We start from the raw sequence: 23,811 nt of genomic DNA, 5'->3' as shown, positions 1-23,811 counted from the left end.
CATCCATCATATCTATCTTTATCCATCCATCTATCATATCTACCTACCTACCTACCTACCTATCTATCTCTAGAAGGTTTATCAATTTTCCAGGATACTCTCTATATATGGGCTTCCCAGCCTTCTCCTATCCAAATACTGGCCAGCCCTGCTCACCTGCTGAACATTACGTGCTATAACTAATTCTTTCAACGGGAGGTATCTTCATTTGAACTAGTGAAGATCTGCAGGCAGAGATTCTCTTTCCTGAACCACAGACACCCCCCCCCCACCTTAAGTGCAAAGATTCTAGTCCATAAGTTTCTGAAGAAACGGCGAATGCAATCAAAATCCATGAGGTCAGCGTAGGCTAAGAGATTTCTCCAGTCTGAAGGCAGAAATTGTTTTCAGCTACCCTCTATTATTCACAACCGTGAACTAGGAACTTTTTATCTAAGAAGCTGGTTTTCACCCTGAGTAATGGTTGCAATTATTTTCTCCGCAAAAGCCAGCCTAAATGGCCCCTCTCTGGTTCCTGTGTCTGCATTGCAAAAAAGCACAATTGGCCTGTTGGTGCCTGGGCTTTCAAGTCTCTGGGAAAAAGAGCATTGTTAATGTGAGCAATTCTCTGTCAGCATCTCTCAAAAGCATCCCTATTATTGATGGATTGATTTAATTTATACCCTGCTTTCCAGCTTGGCAAAACCATCAAAGTTGCAGTGACACAAATAGAAGCAAAGAGACGGCGCACAAAATAGAAAAGAATGATCTAATGCCAGTCAGTGTTTCTCAGCCCAGCCTACCTCTGAAGTTTCTTTCTTTTCTTTTTTTTTATGGATATATAATTGGAAGGCAGAATCCTACAGAGTTCCATAGACCTGCTGGGGGAAAGAGGGATATAAATCCAATTAATCAACCAATAAATCGAGAAAAGTAGAAGACGAAGCTCAAAACCTTCTTTAAGAATAAGATTTGGTCCAGAAGGTGTCCAAATGATATGGATTTGACTTATTTGAATGCAGTGAAAACAGATTTTCAAGTTTAGAAACAATTCAGGATGAAGCTTTCTCCTGCTTGCTGACAAACAGAGCTTGTAAAATAGACAGAATAGAAGAGAATTCTTTATTGGCCAAGTGTGATTGGACACACAAGGAATTTGTCTTCGGTGCATAAGCTCTCAGTGTACATAAAAATACATTCATCATAAATCTTAAGATACAACACTTAGTGATAGTCATAGGTTACTAAATAAGCAATCAAAATCATACTAGGAAACTAAATAAAACAGTATAAACTGGAACTAGGTTATAGTCATAAGTAGAAAGGAGATAGGTAATAGGAATGATGAGAATAATAATAGTAATACATTCTTAGTAAATAGTTTTTTTTTTTTAATTTGATTTATATGCCACCCTTCTCCGGAGACTCAGGGCGGCTAAGCAATAGCCTTCATTCTTTTGTATATTTATACAAAGTCAGTTTATTGCCCCCACAAACTGGGTCCTCATTTAACCTACCTTAGAAAGGATGGAAGGCTGAGTCAACCTTGAGCCTTGGCGAGATTCGAACCTGCAGTAATTGCAGGCAGCTGGTCTTAATAACAGGGTGCTTTAGACCACTGTTAAAAGTGGTCTAAAAGTTTGACAGTGTTGTGAGAATTAGTTGTTTAGCAGAGTGATGGCATGGGAGAAAAAATGCCCTTGTGTCTAGTTGTTCTGGTGTGCAATGCTCTATAACATCGTTTTGAGGGTAGAAGTTGAAACAATTTATATCCAGGGGTTCTATTTTCAATCTTAGTGTCTGGAGAGGTTGCTAAGGTACTTAGGCTTTAAAATTAGTGAGCACTTTGAAGAGGGAAGCCAATATATTGAATTGTATTTGGAAAATAAGTGGCAACCAGTCTAAATGTCTATGAACATTCTCAGTCATCCAGGTCATGGTTGTCCCAAAGGTGCTTTTTCAAAATGCAATTGGACTCCATAACAAAGAAGAAAGCAATAATCGAAGCAAAAGTTGTCATTCCATACGTTACAGGACTATCTAAAAAAGCTCAGGAGGATTTTCAACCCACACAGCATACAGACAAACTTCAAACTCAAGAAAACACAAAGGCAGAAGCTTGTCCACCCCAAGGATAAAGCACCCAGACACAAACTGAGCAATGTGATCTATGCAGAACAGTGCAGTGAGGCTTGTGCAGATCTGTACTTTGGAGAAACAAAACAACCACTTCACAAACATAGGACGGCACAACATAGAAAAACTATTCTATTCTATTCTATTCTATTCTATTCTATTCTATTCTATTCTATTCTATTCTATTCTATTCTATTCTATTCATGATGGCAAGTCGAGAACAACCTGCATTTGCATGACAATGCCGTAATGCACACGTGGCGCCGGTGTGGCTTGCAGCCGCAAACACCCCTGGCCTCCAATCTTCAAAACATCCAGGGATGAAATCCACTTACATCGGTTGTTTCTTCTTTGTGGGGTCTGCACAACTGCTACTATTTCAGCCTGGGATTTCCTGCTGCTCACCCATCTTCCTTAATTAGCTGGAGTTTTTGTGCTGCTTCCCCAGTGCCTTTCTGGGGAGCAGAAGACTTTCCCCGGAAGTTGTGAATTGCTTATTTGCAGCTGCATGGCATCTACCCCACCCCCACCCCTTAAACAATTTCTTGGGATAACAACCAGGGAGGAGAAAAGGGACATGCCAGGATTTATAGCCCAGCCTGAGATACCAGTAGTAAACAAGGACAGGCATTTTGTTTTATTTAAAGGACTTGAAAGAGGCGGCCTGCCGTGTCTCCGTCCTCTTTCCAGCAACCCCTTCATAAATCAGCCCGCCTGGCCAGGGAGTACGTTAGCCGCTTTGGCTGACAAAAGGAAAATTGAGTCCCTGGGACCCCCAACCAGCTTGCAGCTCAGAGCTTTTGCAATAATTGCCCCTTAAATCCTGCCTTCTCAATCAGGGAGGCGGAGAGGGAAGAGGAGTTGGCTGGGGGAAGCAGAATGTGGGTTTCACCCAGAGAAAATGGGGTGCCTCCCCTCTCCTAGCCTTCTGTTTTAGGAGTGTTTTTTAAGAGAATTGGCCTTCAATTGCAGCTCCATAAAAATTAAAATAAAAATCAAAACACCCCAAAATTGATTAGGAGACTGGAAGCTAAAATATATGAAGAACACTTGCTGGAATTGGGTATGTCTAGAATAGAATAGAATAGAATAGAATAGAATAGAATAGAATAGAATAGAATAGAATAGAATAGAATAGAATAGAATAGAATAGAATAGAATAGAATAGAATAGAATAGAATAGAATAGAATAGTTGGAAGGGACCTTGGAGGTCTTCTAGTCCAACCCCCTGCCTAGGCAGAAACCCTACACCACTTCAGACAAATGGTTATCCAACATCTTCCTAAAAACTTCCAGTGTTGGAGCATTCACAACTTCTGGAGGCAAGTTCTTCCACTGATTAATTGTTGTCAGGAAATTTCTCCTTAGTTCTAATTTGCTTCTCTCCTTGATTAGTTTCCACCCATTGCTTCTTGTTCTACCTTCAGGTGCTTTGAAGAATAGCTTGACTCCCTCTTCTTTGTGGCAACCATTAACACTCTTCTTTGTGGCAACTGGAACACTCTTATCATGTGTATCAAAGATGATTAGGGGACTGGAGGCTAAAACATATGAAGAACGGTTGCAGGAACTGGGTATGTCTAGTTTAATGAAAAGAAGGACTAGGGGAGACATGACAGCAGTGTTCCAATATCTCAGGGGCTGCCACAAAGAAGAGGGAGTCAAACTATTCTCCAAAGCACCTGAGGGCAGGACAAGAAGCAATGGATGGAAACTAATCCAGGAGAGAAGCAACCTAGAACTAAGGAGAAATTTCCTGACAGAACAATTAACCAGTGGAACAACATGCCTCCAGACGTTGTGTGTGCTCCATCACTGGAGGTTTTTAAAAAGAGATTGGATACTCGTTTGCCTGAAACGGTATAGAGTTTCTTGCTTGAGAAGAGGGTTGGACTAGAAGACCTCTAAGGTCCCTTCCAACTCTGTTATTCTGTGTTCTGCAAAAAGCCCACAGCCATAGAAATAATACAGATAGTTCTTGACTAACAACTTTTTATTTTGTGACCATTCTAAGTTCCAATGGCCCTGAAAAAAGTGACTTATAACCGGCTCTTGCATTTACAACATCGCAGCATCCCTAAGGCCACATGATAATTTTGGACTCTTGGTAAAAAAAAAAACATGCATGTATTTATGACGATTGCAGCATCCCAGGGTCTGTTTGAAGCTAAATCAACCCCCCGCAGAACCCCAATATGCTAATCCTCCCGATAAAGACCCATTGAAGTGTGTCATCCACTTTGGACTGTTTTCTATCCCCAACTGTGCTCACTGAATATGTTTAAGTTAGTTACTGCATTCTCATTTTCTCGGCTCATGTATACATTGAAGCATAAACTAACCAGCAGGCTCTGTTGAAACTCATCAAGCTTAGCATGTTGGTCCAGATGGGGTTGTTTAACACGCCTGCTTAATATGTCATACAAACCGAGGCATTGTGGAGTTCACAAAGGGGTGGGCTGCTGGGGGTTCGCAGGGGTTTGGGACAGTGGTGATATGTAAAATTTGTTACTACCGGTTCTGTGGGGGTGGCTTGGGGGGGGTAATGTGACTGGGTGGGCGTGGCCAACTTTTTTTTTTTTAACTTTTAAAAGCATTTTTTCTACAAAAAGCATTCTAAAAAATGCTTTTAAAGGGCTCTGACAATCCCAGCTGAGCCGCACGATCATCAGAGGCTTTAAAAAAAAAAAAAAAGCCTCTGATGATCGCACGGCTCAGCTGAGCATGGGGAGGGCAGGGATTTTTGCTACTGGTTCTCCGAACCACCCGCCACCATCGCTACCGGATCGGGTGATCCAGTCTGAATTGGGAGCATTTCACCCATGGTTCGGGAGAACCTCTAGCTAAGATTCTGTGCAGTTCGGAGAACCCCAAAATCCCATTCCTGGCTGGCCACGCCCACCCTACCTCTCCCCTCCCAGGAGTCCCTACACAGCCTGTTTTGGATGCAGGTAAGTGCAGGATGCACGCAGAGCAGGGGTGGGTTCTACCTACCTTTACTACCGGTTTGCATCGCACGCATGCGCAGATCACCTATGATGATGTCCGGGTCAGTGGGCGGAGCCTCCCGCCGGTTTTACTACTGTCTGAACCGGGGACAACTCACCACTGGCGTGGAGGCTCAGGGAGAGTGAAAAACGGGCCTAGTGGAAGTTCGGGAAGGCTGGAAACGGGCCCGTTTCTGGCCTCCAGAGGGCCTCCGGAGCCTGGGAAGGCCGTTTTCGCCCTCCCGGAGGCTTGACAAAAGCCTCCGGAGCCTGGGGAGGGCAAAAACACTCCCCTGCCAAGGTGCAGGAGGCAGACTAGGCCATGCCCACCATGGCCACGCACCCAGCAACCGGGCAGAGAACCTCTTGCTAAAATTTTTGAAGCCCACCCCTGAGTTCACCTATTAGAGTACACTTAACCATTCCCTTCCCCATCTCTCTGAGCTCAAAAAGATGGTAAAATAATGGTGGGAGAAGAATACAGGGAGTCCTCGACTTACAACAGTTCATTTAGTGACCGTTCGAAGTTACAATGGCACTGAAAAAAATTGGCTTGCGATCATTTTTCACAGTTACGACCTTTGAAGCATCCTCATCGTCATATGATCAAAATTCAGATGCTTGCCAACTGGTTCATACTTACGACGGCTGCAGCGATCCAGGATCATGTGATTCCCTCTTTTGCGACCTTCTGATAAGCAAAGTCAATGGGGAAACCAAATTCACTTAACAACCTGGTTACTAATTTATCAACTGCAGTGATTCACTTAACAACTTGGGCAAGAAATGTCGTAAAATGGGGCAAAACTCACTTAACAAATGTCTCACTTAACAACATACATTTTGGGCTCAGTTGTGGTCATAAGGTTGAGGACTACCTCTTTAAGGGCTATAAAGACAGTTCCTGACTTACAACCAAAACTGAGCCCAAAATTTCTGCCACTAGGCAATATAGTTGTTAAGAGAGTTTTGTCCCACTTTACGACTTTTCTTGCCACAGTTGCTGAGTGAATCACTGCAGTTGTTATATTAGTAACATGGTTGTTAAGTGAATCCGGTTTCCCCATTGACTTTGCTTGAAGAAAAAGTCATAACAGGTGGATCATATGATGCACCTGCAAACAGTCATAAATATGAGTCAGTTGCCAAGTGCCTGAATTTTGATCACATGACCATTTTTCTAAACTGTGAAAAATGGTCATAATTCACTATTTTTTTGTATTGTTGTAATTTCGAATGGTCACTAAATGATGAGTTTTCTCTTTTTTGGGGGGTGGGGTGGGGAGCAGAAACCAGAATGCCAATTTTCTGGCGAAAAACATAAATCAATCACATGAACGTGGGGCACTGCAAACCGCCATAAATGCAGGTTGGTTGCCAAGAGCTCAAAATGTTGAATCTGGGTTGTAAGAAGCCCTGGGAAGCTCTGCCATAAGTTGAAGCCGTAGCTAAGTGACCATCATAAGTCGAGGACCACCTGTCCTGATTCAAGTTCAAAGTTGTGCTTTCGACATATAAGGGACCAAGATTCCTGGGACAGCTTGTCCAAGATAGACTGGAATAATGATGAAGATCGTTTCTAAGTTAATTATATTTCCACGCCAGCCTTCTCTGTGCTCACTCTTAATGCTCACACATGCACACCCACACTCTGTGCTCCAGGGAATGCCTATTAGTATGCCGGAGGCATTGCCTGGACGCATCTGTCTGAGCTGCACGAGTGAATGTTTCTCCCCTCCCTTCTCCCCCTTTCCTATTTTGAATATAAATGCTTTCTATCCAATCTTTGCATGCCTCGCTGGCTGATTTGTTTTTTTAATCTATCTTTTCTCTCTTTTAATTTTTCTAGAACAGCCCTTGCCAATTCTCTACCTCAGGTGGGCTGGTCTTCAATCCCCAGAATACCTCAATCAGGGCGGCCATGACTAAAGGTTCTGGGAGTTGAAATCCGGCACAGTGAACAGAATAACAGAGTTGGAAGGGAACTTAGAGGTCTTCTAGTCCAACCCCCTCCTCAAGCAGGAATCACTGTACTATTTCAAACAAATGATTGTCCAATGTCTTCTTGAAAACCTCTGGTGGTGGAGCACCCACAATTTATGGAGGCAAGCCATTCTACTGGTTAATTGTTCTCACTGACAAGGAATTTCTCCTCAGTTCTAGGCTGGTTCTCTCCTTGATTAGTTTCCACCCATTGCTTCTTGTTCTGCCTTCAGGGGCTTTAGAGAATAGCTTGACTCCCTCTTCTTTGTGGCAACTGGAACACTCTTATCATGTGTATCAAAGATGATTTGGGGACTGGAGGCTAAAACATATGAAGAACGGTTGCAGGAACTGGGTATGTCTAGTTTGATGAAGAGAAGGACTAGGGGAGACATGACAGCAGTGTTCCAATATCTCAGGGGCTGCCACAAAGAAGAGGGAGTCAAGCTATTCTCCAAAGCACCTGAGGGCAGGACAAGAAGCAATGGGTGGAAAGTAATCAAGGAGAGAAGCAACTTAGAACTAAGGACAGCCAGGCAGAGCGGAGGCAACGGCAGAGACCTCCCCATGTGCCAGTTGTGGGTCTATGTGTGTCTGTGTGTGTGTTTGTGTGCAGATACATCTGTGCTTGGTTTGGTTCAGAGAATTAAATTTCAAATGTGGGTTTTTTAATGAAAAAAAAAAGAACTAAGGAGAAATTTCCTGACAGTTAGAACAATTAATAAGTGGAACAACTTGCCTGCAGAAGTTGTGAATGCTCCAACAGTGGAAGTTTTTAAGAAGATGTTGGATAACCATTTGTCTGAAGTGGTGTAGGGTCTCCTGCCTAAGCAGGGGGTTGGACTAGAAGACCTCCAAGGTCCCTTCCAACCCTGTTATTCTATTCTATTCTATTCTATTCTATTCTATTCTACTCTACTCTACTCTACTCTACTCTACTCTACTCTACTCTACTCTATGTCACCCCTAGTCCTTCTTTTAATTAAACTAGACATGCCCAATTCCAGCAACTGTTCCTCATATGTTGTTTTAGCCTCCAGTCCCCTAATCACCTTTGTGGCTCTTCTCTGCACTTTTTCTAGAGTTTTTCTGTCAATTTGGAAAGCATCTGTTCAGAAAAGGCTTTCCCCTAGGGATTGAGTTTTTCCTGAATCCACAATTCTCTTTTGTATCCCTTTGCAGGGCATCAGTTGGCCAAGATACCAGACAGGGCACCCTTTGTAGAAGAAACTGTCCATCCCATGGACCAATATTCAGAGGGAAGCCACGAATCAGGAATGGAGAACATCTTGGTGGAGCACGATTCTGACCTGTCCTATTTGAGCCAGAATGAGCTATTCCCCAGGGAAAACGAGGAAGCGATCATGTCAGCAGATTCCAAAGAATCAGCCAAGGATCTTTATGGTCCCTTACACAAAATGGCAGTGCCATTACTGGAAGAAGACGAGCAGCTCCAGATGGTAACGGCTTTCCCAGTTGGAAGAGAAAGCGTGGAAGAGAGGTCCATGGTACCCAATGTCTCTTTTCTAAATGGAGAAGTTCGAGGGGCTTCCACAGAACCCTCTGTAGATGTTCTTCACGACGGCAAACTCTTCACTGTAGTTGATGATGCTGATAAGGTGAACGTCACTGAAGAGTCACTGAGTGTGGTTTCAATGTTGGACAAGATGTCTTTGGAGGGAGACGCTGAAGATGGCATCTCACCAGAAGCAGTTCCTCATCTGGTCACTCCGACCTGGTTGCAGGGAAACACGGAGGGTTTATTCCCGCAGGATACTGCTTCTCCACAACCATCTCAAGTTCAAATCCGAAAGGAGGATCCAAAAATTCCTTTCCTAATTCCTTCCCCCACTTCTCCAAAAGGCCACCTCGCTGCCACTGGGGCAACACCAGCTTTGGCTGGCATCCCTGAATCGAATCAGAGCCTTTACACGGGACTGAATGGACAGTACTTCCAGGAACAGTGGAAAGACGAGCTGGCTGTCGATGGGAACCCAGAGGGTAGCACGATGCTACCCACTACATTGACCGTCTTGGCCTTGGCAGGGCACGAAATGGTAGACAATGCCATTGAGACTTCAGCTGGTATGGTCCCAAGCCCTGCCTCTCCTCTTGAGGGAGATATAAGCTACTCGCTGTCCAACGAAGTTGACGGAAACAGTAAGTTGATTTGGAATTTGGTTTCTGCTGGAAACATCCTTCCATTGAGCGTAGGGAGCCTGTAAATTGTGGAAGCACCTTAAGAAGAAGGATCTTTTCTAATGGGAGTGGCTGGGCTTAGATCCCATTTCCAGAGCTGTGGTGGCGCAGCAGTTAGAATGCGGTATTGCGGACTGAGTCACTGCCTAGTGCCAGGAGTTCGATTCTCACCAGTTCAAGGTTGACTCAGCCTTCCATCCTTCCGAGATGGGTAAAATGAGGATCCAAATTGTTGAGGGCAATAGGCTGACTCTGTAAACCGCTTAGAGAGAGCTGTACTGTGTACAATACTGTATACTATACTGTGAAGCGGTATATAAGTCTGAGTGCTATTGCTATTGCTGTTCATATCCCACAGTACTGTGAAGGGATACCAAATCAGGATTATTGCGGGACAGTATTACAATAGCTAGACTTGGTACACGACAAGAAGTCCTCGACTTATAACCCCAATTAGGATCGGAACATTCATCATTAAGTGGTGTGGATGTTAAGTGAGGTATCATGTAAACGAACCTCATTTTATGAACCTTTTTTGCCATGGTCATCACCTGACCATAACTTGTGACCTTCCCTGCTAGCTTCCCTATTGACTTTGCCTGTCAGAAGCCTGTTGAGGAGGTCACAAATGGAGAACTTGAATGGAATTGAATACTTTATTTGACCGAGTGCAATTAGACATACGCAGTGGTAGAATTCAAATAATTTAACAACCGGTTCTCTGCCCTAATGACCAGCTGGGTAGGCATGGCTCGGTGGTCATGTGACGGTGTAGGTGTGGCCAACTCAACATCACTTACGTTGATGGGCGCACGCCTTAGCTGTTACAATGTAACAAGGGTTAACCAGGGAGGCAGTTTCTGTAAGCAGGTCAATAAAGATTAGGCTAGAAACAACACCAGAATGTTTCCTTCCTGCCTTCCTTACAGGATTAGCCCTGTAGAGTGGAAAAAAACAAAATAAGATTTCTTCCAACAACCGGTTCTCTGAACTGCTTAGAAAGTTAACAACCAGTTCTCCCGAATAGGTGCGAACCGGCTGAATTCCAACACTGGACATACGAGGAATTTGTCTCCGGTACTGAAACACTCAGTGTGGTCATGGTGATCACATGATTGCAGAATGCTGCAACGATTGTAAGTGTGAGTTGCATGCCAAGTGCCCAAATCACAATCACGTGGCTATGGGTATCCTGTAAAGTCTTAAGTGTGAGGACTGGTCATAAATCATTTTTTTCCAGTGCCGTTGTAACTTCAAATGCTCACTAAATGAATGGACTATAAGTCAAGGATTACCTATAATACTGGTTGTAGCACAGAAGGGGTACAGTATATTGGTTAAGTACAGGTAGTCCTCAACTTACAACAGTTCATTTAGTGACTGTTCAAAGTTACAACGGCACTGAAAAAAGTGACATATAGTTTTCACACTTATGACCGTTGCAGCATCCCCATGGTCACATGATTTACATTCGGATGCTTGACAACAGACTCACATTTATGACGGTCACAGTGTCCTAGAGTCATGTGATCCCCTTTGGCAACCTTCTGACAAGCAAAGTCAGTGAAGGAAACCAGACTCACTTAAATAACTGCATTACTAATTTAAGAACTGCAGTAATTCACTTAACAAACCTGGCAGGAAAAGTTGCAAAATGGAGCGAACTCGCTTAACAAATTTCTCACTTAACGACAAATTTTGGGCTCCCTTGTGGTCGTAAGGTGAGGACTACGTGCATGCATTTCGATCAAACACTGCATTTCAGTTTTATGTCTTACCTCATCTCCAGATAATAAGGGAATGGCAGCTTGTTTACTGCTTTGTAGCATTCATTGCCCGTGGCCACCAAATCTAATTTAAAAAGAGAGGGAATAAAAGGAGCAGAATTTTCTTTTCTTTATAACATTTTTCACATACATTAATTGCTAAAGTTAAGAGAACACATGGGGAGTGCCAGGGTAGGTGTGGAAGAATTGACTCACTCTCCATATGCTAATGAATTGCTTACATTAGTCCCTGTTGCAGAAAACTCTGACGCAATCTGGGATAGCCGTGTTCAGAGTTTTACCCCACAGAGTCCTCTCTGAAATAATCACTGCTTTCCTGATTTGGCTGGGTTCAAATCCCCATTTGGCCCTGAAGCTCTGCGCAAATCTTATCTCTCGCCTGCTCTACCTCACGAGGTTGTCGAGAAGATTTTCAAGCAATCTCCTCTATCAGTTGTGCAGCCTTAATATTTAACACGGGGATGCCAAACACAAGGCTCAGGGGTCCCTGTGGGGCCATCCTAAAAAATGGAAGAGGCCAGCCCGCATCGCTTCGGCCCGGTCTACCCAATGTGAAGAGGAAACATTAGGTCACTGTGGCTTCGGCCTGGTCTACCCGATGCAAAGAGGAAACATGTCAGCCGTTTGGGGAGTGGTATCAAGCTGGCCACACCCACCCAGTTGGCTGTGCCCGCCCGGCCCCCCAAGGTCAACCACAGCCCTGATGCGACCCGCAATGAAATTGAGTTTGACACCCCTGATTAAACATAAGCTGTGGTGGCACAGTGGTTAGAATGCAGTATTGCAGGCTGACTCTGCCCACTGTCAGAAGCTCGATGCTGACTGGCTCAAGGTTGACTCCACCTTCCATCCTTCCGAGGTCGGTAAAATGAGGACCCAGATTGTTGTGGGGGGGGGCAATATGCTCACTCTGTAAACCGCTTAGAGAGGGCTGTGAAGCGATATATAAATTGCTAAAGTGTCTGTGGAGATTCTCAGTCATCCATCCATGTCATGATTCTCTCAAAGGTGCTTTTTCAAAAGGGAACTGGACTATGTTTTTCCTTGAGCAAGATGTTTCGCTTCTCATCCATGAACTGATGAAGCCTCCTGGATGAGAAGCGAAATGTCTTCTTCTTCATCAAGGAAAGATGGTCCAGTTGCCTTTTGAAAAAGCACCTTTGAGAGAAGATTAAGTGCTATTGCTATTTATTTATTAAATTTGTATGCCGCCCATCTCACTATTGAGCAATTCTGGGTAACTTGATATAGGAAATAGGATTCTGCTGTCCTATTTCCTATATCAAGTTACCCAGAATCACTCCTATTAATCCTATTAATGTAATTAATAGCATCTATAATATATATTATGGGAGATATATATATATATTAGGAAGATCCCTGTGTTTATGTTTGAGGGATCAGATGGAATTCTCTTAGCCTTCCAATTTCAGGCCCACTCTGCCTTTGGGCTGCTGATTTTGTGTGGATTTTTTAAAACTCTCTTTCCCTCTGCTCCAAAAATCTGGCTTTAAAACTGTGTCTCCTGAAAGAGCTTTAAGTAGCCTTTGGTGCCAATTAGCACATGTTTGCAACCTGATGTAATGCACTCAGGCATAATTTTCGGCTGAAAAGTGTTAGCACCAATTAAGAGAGGGAGGAGAGAGAGCGGAGTCTCTGAAGACAGAGTTATTTTGCAAGTGTGCATAATTTTGACACTTACGGCTGCACAGAGGGTTGGGTGAATCGTTTGCCGATGCTCAAATTAAGAATAAGCATCTGGTACAACGCTGAGCTGTGGGATGGCAGCTGCCAGAGCTGGCAGGGGAAGGGAGGGAGAAAAGGACCAGAAATCAGGGTAGAAAAAACTGAATTCTGGAAAGTTAACCTGCTTTGGTATACATGTAGTCCTCCCCTTAGGATCAGTCACTTAGCAACTATTCGAAATTATGACCTACCTTAGAAAGAGGACTTATGACCTGGAGCCAAAGTACCAATGGTCCTCCCCCAGTCATGTGGCCGCATTATGGCCCTCGGCTGCATTTACGTCCATTTGCAGCATCCTATGTTCACATGATCATGATTTACGATGTTTTTGCTGAACATCTACATGTTGAAAACATCTACGAGTTTTCAACAAATCCCTGTTGTAGCAAACCGTGGCATTCGCTTAACGACCGCTGCAAAACAGATGAAATTGAGCTGATTACATGACTGATCTGTTTTACGACCTGTACGACTTTATAACTGTAATGGGTGGGCTCCATTAAGGTTGTGAGTTGAGAACTACTTGTGCTACTCTTCAGCTTTCTCGCTTTCGATTCCCTTCCATCAAAACCTGGAGCTGATATCTTGATAACCCCAATAAGAATATTAGGTTTATCACACGCACGTCAAGATGGATGACTTTAAGTTGGATTCTTGGAAAAGGGTCCAGGGAGCCTTCCCTTCAGCCAAACTTCTCCTCTACATGGAGTCCTTGATTTACGACCACAATGGAGCCCAAAAATTTCTGTTTCTAAGTGGGACCATGGTTGTGAGTTTTGCTCCATTTTACGACGTTCCCTGCCACAGTTGTTAAGTGAACCACTGCAATTGTTAAATTAGTAACACAGTTAAGTGAACCTGGCTTCCCCATGGAACCTGGCTTCCCCATCTTTGTCAGAAGGTTTCAAAAGATAACCACATGACCCAGGGGTGGGTTCTAAATTTTTTTACTACCGGTTCTGTGGGCGTGGCTTATTTTGTGGGTGTGGTTTGATGGTCATGTGACAAACAATTCTTTAGGATTTAGCAGAGGTACTGGTCTACCAGGCTTTTAACTGCTTGCAGAGCTGTACCGGTCCACCCATTTGTTTTTGGAGCATTCCAGTCTACCCATTTGTTTCTGGAGCGTACTGGTCTACCACCACACTGCCTTTTACCGCTGATCAGCTGTAGGGCGGCCCTTGGAAGCGCTGCGGCAAGAGTTTGAACAGTTTTTTGCCGCTCTGCCACCACCGAGAGCATCGGAAACTGCTTTCAGGCAGCTTAGCCTCAATTGCCAATCTACCACCACCGAGCGGTTTACAAGGAGTGGATCGGTTCTAGCCAATCAGTTGGGAGGCTTCTTGGCTTCTCAATTTAAAGCTACGGTGACTTGTTTTTTTTTTTTCCTCTTCTTTGTCAAGTGAGCCCTGATTTTTTCCTTCTAGCTGATCAGCTGGGACTCGGGAGGCAGCGAATAGATTGGGGGCGGGGCCAGGCAGAGGTGGTATTTACCAGTTCTCCGAACGACTCAAAATTTCCACTACCGGTTCGCAAGAACCGGGGAGAACCGGTAGCAATCCATCACTGACATGACCCCAGGAACAACCATCATAAATTCGAGTCAGTTGCCAAGCATCCCAATTTTGATCATGTGACCCACAGAGATGCTGTAACGGTCGTAAGTGTGGGAAAACAGTCATGTCACTTTTTTCAATGCCGTTGTAACTTTGGTCACTAAACGAATGGTTTTCAATCGAGGTTTTATCTGTAAAAAACCTAGAAGGCGGTTTAACCATCCTAAGATATTTATCTCTCTGCAAATCTTTTGAGTTCTCTTGATCCTGTTAATAGTGTCCTTGGGGAGATTTCTGTTGTTGTTATTTTTTTAAATAAACACTGACAGTGTGAATGTCCAAATATTTTGAGTCATCCCGTTCAGGAACTTGGGCAGACAACCATGCCCTGTTGTGGGCATTTTGGAAAAAGAACCAGATGGAATGATTATTGTTTCTTTTTTGTTGTTGTTGTTTTTTTTATTAATCTGGCTATATTTTTTTGCATTCTTACGGCCCCTGGAAAAAGTGATGTATTTATGGCCATTAATGCTTCATCCCTCATTCCAGTGGGAGCTCAAAATAGTGTACAGGGATCAGGTGCCATGAACGGTATGAAATAATAAAGTATAAATCCCTAAATGAAAAGGATAAAGACAAATTTTTGCTTGCTGGAACGTAGGAAAAGCCAACGATAACGCGCACAGATGCTTTTCATGCTGGTGTATAAAAAGGCACAGCTTTGATATCTTGACACATTTGGAAGGCATTTCAGAGTCACGATCCTTCTGTAGAAAAAGCCCTCCTCGCTGTGCTCTGACATGGGCTTCTCTTAACAAAAGACCCATCCAGTAATCCTGCCAAAAAAAAGTCGGGCTGTTTTGTCTTGTAGACAGACAGAGTCTTGACCAGAATCTTTCTGAATTTTAAACAAAAAGCATGTGCTGAAACTGACTAAGTATTCTGGACTGAGGGGAATACATTGTTCATGGGAGTGAGAGAAAGGGAGGAAAAGGGAGAGGAAGGAAGGAAGGAAGGAAGGAAGGAAGGAAGGAAGGAAGGAAGGAAGGAAGGAAGGAAGGATGTAGAGGAGAGGAAAAGAAAAGAGAAAAAGGAAAGGAAAGGAAAGGAAAGGAAAGGAAAGGAAAGGAAAGGAAAGGAAAGGAAAGGAAAGGAAAGGAAAGGAAAGAAGCATGAGAGGTAGACAACCATAGAGAAGTAAATAGCTAGGCAAACCTATCATAGACATAGACACAGACACGTACAGAGAAGAAATTAGAGAGCAATTAATAGGTAGATATATAAATACTGAAAGCCAATTCTTTAATTGCTATAGAATCTGTCCTCCCTCCCTTCCTTCCTTCCTTCCTTCCTTCCTTCCTTCCTTCCTTCCTCTCTCTCTCTTTCTTTCTTTTCTTTCTTTCTCTTTCTCTCTCTCTCTCTCTCTCATCGCTACAAACTCCACAACATTCAAGGGTGTTCCTACAGACTCTTCATCTTGCTCTGCTTATCCTGGCCCTCCTTCTCTCCCCCCACTCTCAACCCCAGACTCTAACCCTCCCAGGGAGATTAAGAACCTTAGAAATTTAGGAATCCCCCTGCTGAACCCCATTAGCTCAAAGGACCATAGCTGCTAGGCGATGCAGCTAATAAGGAGGCAGTTGCCACAGAAACCATTCCCACATGCTCCTTGGCATTGTAACCGTTGCCAAATGCCTATGATATGCAGCCCTTCCACGCAGGCACTTTCGGAGGCCCAGATGGAGAGGTGCCAATTTCCTGTAGTTATTAACACCCAGACAGATGGGCTGGCCATGGGAGAGTGAGCAAGAGGGGAAGGGAAGAAACTTTAATAGAAGGTGGCATAGAGTCTGAAATCTTGATTCAACAGACTTTAAGTCAAGTTCATCACAATCATAGTGGGTAACTATGGCAAATTTATGACGTGTGGACTTCAGCTCCCAGAATTCCTGAGCCAGCAATGAACTTTGCATGCTATGGAGTAAATTTCTATGTGGTATATTATATTTGCATGATGAGAGCACTGTTATATGATGTTATATGGTGCCCTTCGCTTCAATTTCATGGACCTTTCTAAGCGATAAAAAGATAAAGGTTTCCCCTGCCCAGTTGTGTCCGACTCTGTGTGTGTGTGTGTGTGTGTGTGTGTGTGTGTTTGTGCTCAACTCTGATTCACAACCGAAGAATCAGCATTGTCCGAAGATGCGTCTGTGGTCATGTGGCCAACAGGTGCATACATAACACTGTTATCTTTCTACTGAAATGGTACCCATTTATCTACTTGCGTTTACATGCTTTTGCTAGGATGGTAGGAGCTGGGGCAAATAACGGAAGCTCACTCCATCACGCGGTACTTGGGTCTCGAACTGCCAACCTTCCGGTTGACAAAAACAGCATCTTAACCGCTAGGCCACCATGCCCTACAAGTTAGAAATATCATATCCCCTCACCCTTACTGTACCCATAGTCCTCATTTTATAACTGCCTCACTTACTGACCATTGACAGTTATGATGGTGATGAAAATGTAACTGTCAGCGTTCCGAGTAATGCACCCATTGAAAGTAGAACTCCGAGGCAGGTAGATTCCTCAAAGAACAGGTTCATTGGATACATCATATCAGCACAACTGGTGAAAACCGACTCTAAAAGTTCCCGCGGTTTTGCACCTAATTAAAAAGTGAAAGTTCCCCCCCTTCCCAAGGTCATCAGTCACATGGTCCAATGAGGTGCTGGCTGGTCACTTGGTTACTCCACCACTCCTCCTCTGTCAGCCACCTGTTGAAATGACCTTGGTTCCCACAGGAAACTTTTTGTTTTGACTGCCAAGCCAGGCTATCTACTTCCCCCACCCCTCCCTTTCTCCCTTCTGCCTTGTGGCAACTATGAAGCAGCAAAAGATCGCTCTAGCCAGGTTTGCTTCAGGGTTGACAGTAACTTTATGACCAATCCATACATTTAATGATCTTTGCAGGTTTACAGAGCAAAGCAAGGCTGAAGTAAGATGATAAGCACAGTTGCAGCCGTTTTGTTTAATGGCCAGTTTTGCTAATCCCAATTATGGTCACTAAACGAGGATTACCTGTACATTAAAATGAGGTTTCACTGTGTTTTTTTTACTGGATAGGAGCCCACTTGTGTGTATCACGGATATGCAATACTTTGGATTCTGTTTCAAACTGTGCTTTAGGATAGGATAGGATAGGAGAGAAGAGAAGAGAAGAGAAGAGAAGAGAAGAGAAGAGAAGAGAAGAGAAGAGAAGAGAAGAGAAGAGAAGAGAATACTGTTTCCCTCAAAATAAGACATCCCCTAATAATAAGCCCAATCGGGCTTTTGAGCGCATGGCAATAAGGCCAAGCACTTATTTCAGGGTTCAAAAAAATATAAGACAGGGTCTATATTTTCAGGGAAACACAGTAGAATAGAACAGAACAGAACATGATTCTTTATTGGCCAAGTGTGATTGGACACACAAGGGATTTGTCTTGGTGCATATGCTCTCAGTGTACATAAAAAGACAAGATACATTCATCAAGAATCATAAGGTACAACACTTAATGATAGTCATAGAATACAAATAAGCAATCAAATCATACTAGGAAACAATCAATATAAATCATAAGGATACAAGCAACAAAGTTGCAGTCATAAGTGGGAGGAGATGGGTGATAGGAACGATGAGAAGACAAATAGTAATAGTAATGCAGCCTTAGTGAATAGTTTGACAGTGTTGAGGGAATTATTTGTTTAACAGAGCGATGGCGTTCGTGAAAAAACTGTTTTTGTGTCTAGTTGTTTTGGTGTGCAATGCTCTATAGCGTCGTTTTGAGGGTAGGAGTTGAAACAATTTATGTCCAGGATGCGAAGGGTCTATAAATGGGGATATGAACCCAACATCTGTCTGCAACTCTTTAAAGCAGCTGCATCTTGTCCTAAGATTTGAAGCTGTCCTGGGTGTGTGATTCCAGGAAAAGACAGGGCTACTTTAAGAAGTTAGTGACAGATGCTGTATTCACACCCCTGCATGTTCTGAAACAATTTTTGAGAATTAAATTGGAAGCACTGTACACTCCTAATATATGCATATGTTTTAATCTTGTGCATATCTCCCCAGGGTTACCGTTACTTGAGAATCGAGGCGCCAAGGAAACCACATTTTCTCCTGCATCAACACCTCATTCTTTGGAAAACGCAAGCTCTGAAAGAACCAAGCAAGGATATTGGACCATTTCTGGGCCAAGAAACCAGGAGAAGGATGTATACAATGAGTACGTTCCCATATCATTGCCGGTCTCGGCTAATGTTCTACTTGATCTGCAGAAAATTGCTGTGACTACAGGATACGATCCTGAAGTTGCTTCTGTGGGGACCAGCATGCGAAGCGACTATCTTCAAGGGGTGACCCAAGCTGGAGACCGTGAAGATGACTTTTCTGGCCATGGACAGGTGGTTACTCCAGCAGAATCCCTTCTGTCCTCTGACCACCGGAGGAACAAGCCACACATTGATGAGTCAAGTGGAGAATACGATTACAGCTCCCGAGAAAGCCACGTCAAAACCATGAGGTTTGGCGAAGAGCTTCCAGGACCTGTTTTTGAGGGCCACCAAAACTTTCCAGAGGATGCCGAAGGAGAAACGGAGCCAGAAACTCTGCATTTTGTTAACCAAGAGGAAACAATGAGCCTCCTCAATATTGCGGGAAAAGACCCCGTCTTGAAACAGGGCAGCCAACATTCAGAAGAAGCATCTGAACTGAGGGGACAAGAAGCTGTGACACTCTCCCCAAAAGACATCATCACCCCAACACCAGGAACTGTGTATTTGCAGGAAGCTCAATTCCTCCCTGAGAAAACTGAGGCATGGTTGGTGGACCACGACAATCAAGATAGTATGGAGACCACCAGAACAAACAAAGCAATCCTGGGGCCTCCAGATGGTTCCACTTTCACTGAAGTCCTAGATCTTTCTGAGGCACAAGGTAGCTGGGAACAGGCTACTCAAAGCAGGGAGAACCACCTTGAATCCAGCACGATCGAGCAAAGTCACCACGAAAGCTCGGAGGAAGACAATGGTGACTACCATTGGCCAGATGGTGCCACTGCAGGACCTCCTGCTCACAATCACACCGTCTTCTTTTCTTCTGCTCAATCCCTTCCAGATGAGGCCAAGGATGGAGAGGAGACCACAGCCGTGAGTTTGCCTGAGATGAGGACTCCATTCATACTCCACGGCACCTCAGAGTTTATACACATACCGCAGCCAGCTGCCTTTGATAACTCGCTTGTGGTTCCAAGCTCACAACCTTCCATCTATCCCACCGAGAGAGAGGTGGAAGCCAAGATGGACCAGGAAGGGTACATCCCCTCTGTCCCTGGAGACTTTCTCCCAATGGAGAGCGACAGTGGGAGCGGAGAAGAGAAAGAAGATGCACCAGCACTCAAAGGAATCCCCCGTCTGGTGTGGGCCCAGGAGATGAATGACACCTTGCTTGGTAAGAATCCCACCCCCTTTGTACAGTCTCTTTGTGGGGTGGGAAGAAGATGTGATGTGAAGACAGATAGGCCACCAGACATACATCAGCTCTGCTCCTTCGGGTATACAAGTTCTTAGGAGATCCCCCCATCCTTACATAGCCATAGGAAGGGTTTCATTCAAAATCAAAGTTTCATTTTTTGAATTAACAGAGATGACTAAATTGACTGCCCTAATCAAAGAAAAGAGTATAGTTACTGTATTTTTTGGACTATAAGACACACTTTTTTGTCTCCCAAAAGGGGGTGAAAATGTCTGTGCATCTTATAGGCAGAATATTGCCAAATCCCTGCCTATCTGCCGGCCATTTTTTGGCCTCCACATGCCCATTTTTGGGCCTTTTTAGGCCTGTTTTTGGCCCATTTTTGAGGTTTTTGGGGGGCTGTTTTCTAGGCTTTTTGGCCCATTTTTTAGGCTTTTTGGCCCGTTTTCGGGGCTTTTTTCAGCCCAATTTTGAGGCTTTTTGGCCTATTTTTGAGGCTTTTTTTTGGCCTGTTTTGGGACTTTTTTCAGCCCTTTTTTTTTTTTTTTTTTTTTTGGAAAAAATGGGCTGAAAAAAGCCCCGAAAACAGGCCGGAAAAGGGCTGGAAAAGGGCCAAAAAAAGGAAAGCCAAAATCTTTTTTTGTTGTTTTCCTCTTCTAAATTTAGATGTGTCTTGTAGTCAGGTACATTTTATAGTCCGAAAAATACAGTAACTTTGTTTTTACTTCACTTGGAAACCACTTCTGGACTTTGTGCTTGAGGTGAGAAAAAAATGAATAGACTTCAACTCACAAAAATCCCAGCCACAGCCATGCTAGCTAGCTACTGAGATTCTGGAGGTTGAAGGCCCACCCAAGGTCAGGAGAATACCTGAATTCAGGAACGGAGGTACTTTTACAAGAATGGTCTTGGATTGTTTCTGTTATTTTAAATTGGTGAAGTTCAGGATGGGACTGATTAGCATGCAAAGCTAATGTCCTGCCACTAAGCCCTTGAGATACCTGGTGATCCTAGTAGATAGATCACAGATACAACTTACCACGCTCTGATCTTAGGCAAGCAGGGGTCTTTTCTGATCCCTGTTATGTGATCCTTTTGAACAAGAATTCCAAAGACTAAATTCCTCGGCTGTCGACTGTAACGGAGCCTGTCCATCACAGCCGTAAGTCCTGATGGTTGTAAAATTTACAACCGTTTTCACAGCAGTTATTAAGCAGCCACTACGATAGTAAAGCAGCTGTTGTTGTTAAGTGAACACTGCGATTGTTAAGTGAACCAATGATTCGCTATGAGTACAGTTCTGCCAAAAAAATGGAAGTAAACGCCAGTTTTTGGCAAAACCATTGTAAAATGTGATCATGTGACCCCAGGATGCTGCAATTATCGAAAATACATGGTTGCTAGGTAAAGGTAAAGGTAAAGGCTCCCCTCGCACCTATGTGCTGGTCGTTCCTGACTCTAGGGGGCGGTGCTTATCTCCGTTTCAAAGCCAAAGAGCCAGCGCTGTCCGAAGACGTCTCCGTGGTCATGTGGCCGGCATGACTAAATGCCAAAGGCGCACAGAACGCTGTTACCTTCCCACCAAAGGTGGCCCCTATTTTTCTACTTGCATTTTTTACCTGCTTTCAAACTGCTAGGTTGGCAGAAGCTGGGACAAGTAACGGGAGCTCACCCCGTTACGCGGCACTCGGGATTCGAACCGCTAAACTGCTGACCTTTCGATCAACAAGCTCAGCGACTTTGCCACTGAGCAACCGCATGGTTGCTAAGAGTCCTCAATTTTGAACATGTGACCATGGAGTTGCTGCAATGGTAGTAACTATGAGTAGAGGTCATAAATCACTTTTTTCGGTGCTGTTGTAACCCTGAACAGTGACCAAACGAATGGTTGCAAGTTGAGTTGCAACGTCTTCTCCAGCTGCAGGAAGGAACAGGGGGACTTCCCTTCCTTTCCAGAGCCGGAGAGGGGAGAAAAAATTGGCAGTTGGCATAATGTGTGCTTCGCTTGGAAGGGCTGCGCTATTCAAGGCTCCCCACTGTGTCAAGCAACAATTGCAGCTAACTGAATCCTGTTCCCCCAAAAGCATTTTTTGGATGTCACTTTTTTTCCCCCCTCTAACTACAAAGGCTTCGAACAGCTAAACCCTTGGGACTGTCACTCATGACGATTCGAAACGGGGCTTTTGACACAACCATCCTAAAGGCACTAACTTGTATTTTGCAAAGCTCGTTGTAATGCACTTTCGCGGAAAATACATTCGGGGTATTGATTAACTGGATTTGTTCTCTTGTTCCTAATGTGGTTACAAAGCAGAGCATGTCCTCCTCACGCAGCCCAGATGCCTAACACGGTTCCATAGATTCCCCCACCCCAGGGGTAAAATGCACTTACCTTCGCTACTGGATCGGAAATGTGAGTGCGCGTGCCTCTTCTGCACATGCGCAGAGGGTCAAAAACGGGTCGTGATGACCAGGGGTGGATTCTATTTATCTTTACTACCAGTTTGCAATGGGACTGCACACGTTCGCTCATTTTGCTCACGCACGCACTTCTGTGCATGCGCAGAAATTTCCTGATGACGTCCGGGTCGGTGGGCGAAGCCTCCCGCCAGTTTTATTACCGGTTCTTGTGAACCGGTCTGAATCGGGGGCAACCCACCACTGGTGATGATGTCCCGGCGGGTGGGCGGAGCCTTCCACTGCCAGCTCTACCGCCTCACGCGAGCCAGATAGATCCGGCTGCGTTTCACCGCTGCCCCACCCCCAGCTAAATATACAAAATGCTTCCCCACAGTTTCCTTACCCCCCCCCAGAGACCCCAAAATTCCCCTGTATTTCTTCCTTTGGACCACAGAGCTGGGAGTCCTGGTAGTCCTTGACTTACGACCACAATTGAGTCCAAGATTTCTATTGCTATGTGAGGCATTTATGAAGTGAGTTTTGTCCCATTTTACCATCTTTCTTGCCACGGTGGTTAAGTGAATCACACCAGTTGTTAGGTTAGTAACCTGTTTTGTAAAGCGAATCTGGCTTCCCCCTTGACTTGGCTTGTAGGAAGGTCGCAAAAGGGGATCACCCCAGTCGTTATAAATACGGGTCAGTTGCCGAGCGTCTGGATTTTGATCACGTGACTATGGGGACGCTGCAGTGGTCGTAAGTGTGGAAAACGGTCATAAGTCATCATGGCCATCGGTCCATTTTTTTCAGTGCTGTCGAATGGTCACTAAAAAAACTGTTGTAAGTCGAGGACTACCTGTATTGCAAAATCCATGTGTCATGAGAGCAATGATTACATACTTAACTTCGATAGGAACGTTAAGACTGCATTGCAAAAGTAAGAATTTATGCTTTACTCCCTAGATCGGGGGTGAGCAATTAATATCCTCAATGGGCCACATGAGAAACTGGGAGTGTTGTGGAGAGCTACCCCCCACCCTTGATGACACCACTCCGCCGCCTGCCAACTCTGCCATTCTGCCGACACCGACGCTGCCACAGGCAGCGATAGGAACAGCCTGTGGGTTGTGGCCCACGATCTGTAAAATGCCCCTGTCTGCCCTAGATTGTTAGGATGGAATGACCTGCTTCAGGGAAATAGTAAAGCACCTTTGAATCTGCATAAAATGATCTCCCCAGCCCTGAATAACCTGCCTCTTGCTGGTGCATCAGGAATTACGACACAGCTTCTGCCCAGAAGTTGTACGACTCTGGAGGGATTAAGACTGGAAGGGCAAAATGTGAATCAGGGCAGACGTAGCCCCATCGAGCCCCTGCCTGGAAGACTTTAACTAAAAGGAATTTTTTTTTCCACTGGATTTCCACAACTGTGTGCGATGCTGAAAGAAGATACTGCACAGCCAGTTGGATCCAGTGGCTAAGGCACAAGGCTAGAAACTGGGAGGCTGTGAGTTCTAGTCCTGCA

The 23,811-nt window shown here is 44.4% G+C and overlaps 1 protein-coding gene across 1 annotated transcript in view; it reads left to right on the top strand.

Annotated features, from left to right (window-relative positions):
- Window positions 1–23,811, top strand: part of NCAN (neurocan) — a 107,304-nt gene that overhangs the window by 55,106 nt on the left and 28,387 nt on the right. The window contains exons 6-7 of the mRNA XM_070931820.1: window positions 8,269–9,246; window positions 18,489–19,865. Coding sequence (XP_070787921.1) covers window positions 8,269–9,246; window positions 18,489–19,865 — 2,355 coding nt within the window. The remainder of the gene's footprint in view (window positions 1–8,268; window positions 9,247–18,488; window positions 19,866–23,811) is intronic.

The sequence above is a fragment of the Pituophis catenifer genome, unplaced genomic scaffold (genome assembly GCF_029215685.1).
Source record: "Pituophis catenifer annectens isolate HBS135680 unplaced genomic scaffold, rPitCat1.0.hap2 SCAF_1, whole genome shotgun sequence".
Taxonomy (NCBI): Eukaryota; Metazoa; Chordata; class Lepidosauria; order Squamata; family Colubridae; genus Pituophis; species Pituophis catenifer.
The sequence above is the reverse complement of the archived record's forward strand: the minus strand, read 5'-3'. Positions and strand labels throughout refer to the sequence as shown.